Source organism: Rattus rattus, chromosome 6 (assembly GCF_011064425.1).
Source record: "Rattus rattus isolate New Zealand chromosome 6, Rrattus_CSIRO_v1, whole genome shotgun sequence".
Classification (NCBI taxonomy): Eukaryota; Metazoa; Chordata; class Mammalia; order Rodentia; family Muridae; genus Rattus; species Rattus rattus.
In genome coordinates this window covers 7,837,640-7,840,501 of record NC_046159.1, presented here as the reverse complement: position 1 = coordinate 7,840,501, position 2,862 = coordinate 7,837,640, and the positions used below count along the sequence as shown (strand labels likewise).

The following is a 2,862-nucleotide window of genomic DNA, read 5'->3' as shown; positions in this document are numbered from 1 at the left end:
CATGTAGAAGAATGCAGATCAATCCATTCTTATCACCCTGCACAAAGCTTAAGTCCAAGTGGATCAAGGACCTCCACATCAAACCAGATACACTCAAACTATTAGAAGAAAAAGTGGGGAAGGATCTCGAACACAAGGGCACTGGAGAAAAGTTCCTGAACAAATAACCAATGGCTTATGCTCTAAGATCAAGAGTCAACAAATGGAATCTCACAAAACTGCAAAGCTTCTGTAAGGCAAAGGACACTGTTGTTAGGACAAAACAGCAACCAACAGATTGGGAAAAGATCTTTACCAATCCTACAAGTGATAGAGGGCTTATATCCAAAATATACAAAGAACTCACAAAGTTAGACTGCAGGGAGACAAATAACCCTATTAAAAATGGGGCTCAGAGCTAAACAAGGAATTCACAGCTGAGGAATGCCAAATGGCTGAGAAGCACCTAAAAAAATGTTCAACATCTTTAGTCATAAGGGAAATGCAAATCTAAACAACCCTGAGTGGCTGCACTGAGGCCGGCTTGGTCACTAAGTAGGAGATAGGCATTTTGGTGGAGAAAATTCAGGATGAGATGCCAGCACTGTCCATGTCTCGGCTGCAGACCGGTCTGTCCTTTCTGCGACCTGAACCTGAAGACCTGGAGGACCTATACAGCCTCTACAAGAAGCTGCAGCAAGAGCTGGAGTTCCTGGGGGTGCAGGAGGAGTATATCAAGGATGAACAGAAGAACCTGAAGAAGGAGTTCCTCCATGCCCAGGAGAAGGTAAAGCAAATCCAGAGCATTCTGTTAGTCATTGGTCAGTTTTTGGAAGCTGTGGATCAGAACACAGCCATTGTGGGCTCTACCACAGGCTCTAACTGTTATGTGTGCATCCTGAGTACCATTGATTGGGAGCTGCTCAAACCCAATGCCTCAGTGGCCCTCCACAAGCACAGCAACGCACTGGTGAATGTGCTGCCTCCCGAGGCTGAAAGCAGCATCATGATGCTCACCTCAGACCAGAAGCCCAACGTCATGTATGCCGATATAGGAAGCATGGACATCCAGAAGCAGGAGGTGCGGGAGGCAATGGAACTCCCACTTACGCACTTCGAGCTCTACAAGCAGATTGGCATCGATCCTCCCCGAGGGGTCCTCATGTATGGCCCACCTGGCTGTGGAAAGATCATGTTAGCAAAAGCAGTGGCACATCACATGACAGCTGCATTTATCCGTGTGGTGGGTTCAGAGTTTGTTCATAAGTACCTGGGTGAGGGCCCCCAAATGATCTGGGATGTGTTCCACCTGGACAAGGAGAATGCACCTGTCATCATCTTCATAGATGAAATTGATGCCATTGCCACCAAGAGATTCGATGCCCAGACCGGAGCTTACAGGGAGGTTCAGAGGATCCTGCTGGAGCTACTGAGTCAAATGGATGGATTTGACCAAAACATCAGTGTGAAGGCAATCATGGCCACAAACAGAACAGACACCTTGGATCCAACTCTACTTCGGACAGGACGCCTAGACCACAAAATTGAATTCCCACTCCCTGATCGTCGCCAAAAGAGGTTGATTTTCTCCACCATCACCAGCAAGATGAACCTTTCTGAGGAGGTCGACGTAGAAGACTATGTGGCCTGCCCAGATAAGATTTCAGGAGCTGATATCAACTCCATCTGTCAGGAGAGTGGAATGTTGACTGTCTGAGAGAACCGATACATTGTCCTGGCCAAAGACTTCGAGAAAGCATACTGGCTTTCAGCTCTGGGTGCAGGCAGAAACTGGAAGGGTTCTGCCCCTGACTTCTCCTAGGTTTCTGTGCCCAGATGGCACAGAGGGCACTAGGCAGGTTTCTTTGGACCAGGAATGTGAGCAGAAGTATTTGTCTCCTTTGAGCTCTCAGGATTGTCTGCACTTCTAAGAGTCCAGCTGTCACCAATTGGATTAGGGTACAGAGAGCTGTGGGACCAATTCATTTCTGGACACTGGCAGAAACCAGAATTTTCCTGCCACTGACTGCTCCTGTGTTTCTGTATCCAGAGGGAACTAGGCGAGTTCCTCTTATGCCAGGAATGGTTGTCTCCCATGAGCTCTCAGAATTTTCTACAGTTCTGAGAGTCCAGCTCTCACCCCACAGGATTTGTTATCAAGCAAAAATCTATTTTCAATAAAAGATAAAAAACATAATAAGGGAAACAGATTTCAGGAAGAAAATGAATATGCAGTCTGTCTTACATCCCTGAAGACTGTAGTTAACAATATTTATTTTTTAAATGTTTTATTCAGAATTTTGAGACTGGTTCTTACAATGTAGCCTGAAGTAACCTCAAACTTCTGATCTTGCTATTTTAGTCTTCTGAGAGTGCTGGGACTTCACAGATATACTACCTGCCTGGTTTATATTATTGTATTTTATATGGAAACATCTATGATATCCTAGATGATTTTACTATGTAGAAAATAAAAGGGAATTTGAGATTACAGGCATGTTAAATTGCTTAACTGTTGTACCCATTTACCTATGTGTATAAAAACATGATGTTGTCCGTTTATGTAGAGGGCCACTATAACATTCGCCACCACAAGATGGCGCTGGTTTCCACTGCACCCCACGTGGAAGGCCAGGATAGCTTCCACCATTACAAGATGGTGCTGGCCTCCGCCGCGCCAGCCGACTTCCTTTCAGGAAGTTAACTGTGTGCACATGTGCAAGAGTGCCTTCATGCCAGGTCTTTGCCCACTCCGGGGCATGCCTAATGAGATCATGGGTAAGCGACCAATCAGGTGTGGATGCGCCGCGCTAGGGTGTATATAAGCCGCGCCATGCCGGCGCACGGGGCTTCTCCTTCAGATTGAATAAAAGTTTGGCTGCA

The 2,862-nt window shown here is 46.3% G+C and overlaps 1 protein-coding gene across 2 annotated transcripts; it reads left to right on the top strand.

Moving 5' to 3' along the window:
- Positions 1-574: 574 nt before the first annotated feature.
- On the top strand, positions 575-1,696 carry LOC116903129 (26S proteasome regulatory subunit 6B-like). Of its 2 annotated transcripts, XM_032905484.1 has the most exons (2): positions 575-665; positions 759-1,696. In XM_032905484.1, the coding sequence occupies exons 1-2, from the start codon at positions 575-577 to the stop codon at positions 1,694-1,696; spliced, it is 1,029 nt and encodes a 342-aa protein (XP_032761375.1). The 2 variants fall into 2 exon arrangements, with proteins under 2 accessions (XP_032761375.1, XP_032761374.1); XM_032905483.1 differs by having other exon boundaries at positions 575-1,696.
- Positions 1,697-2,862: the final 1,166 nt, after the last annotated feature.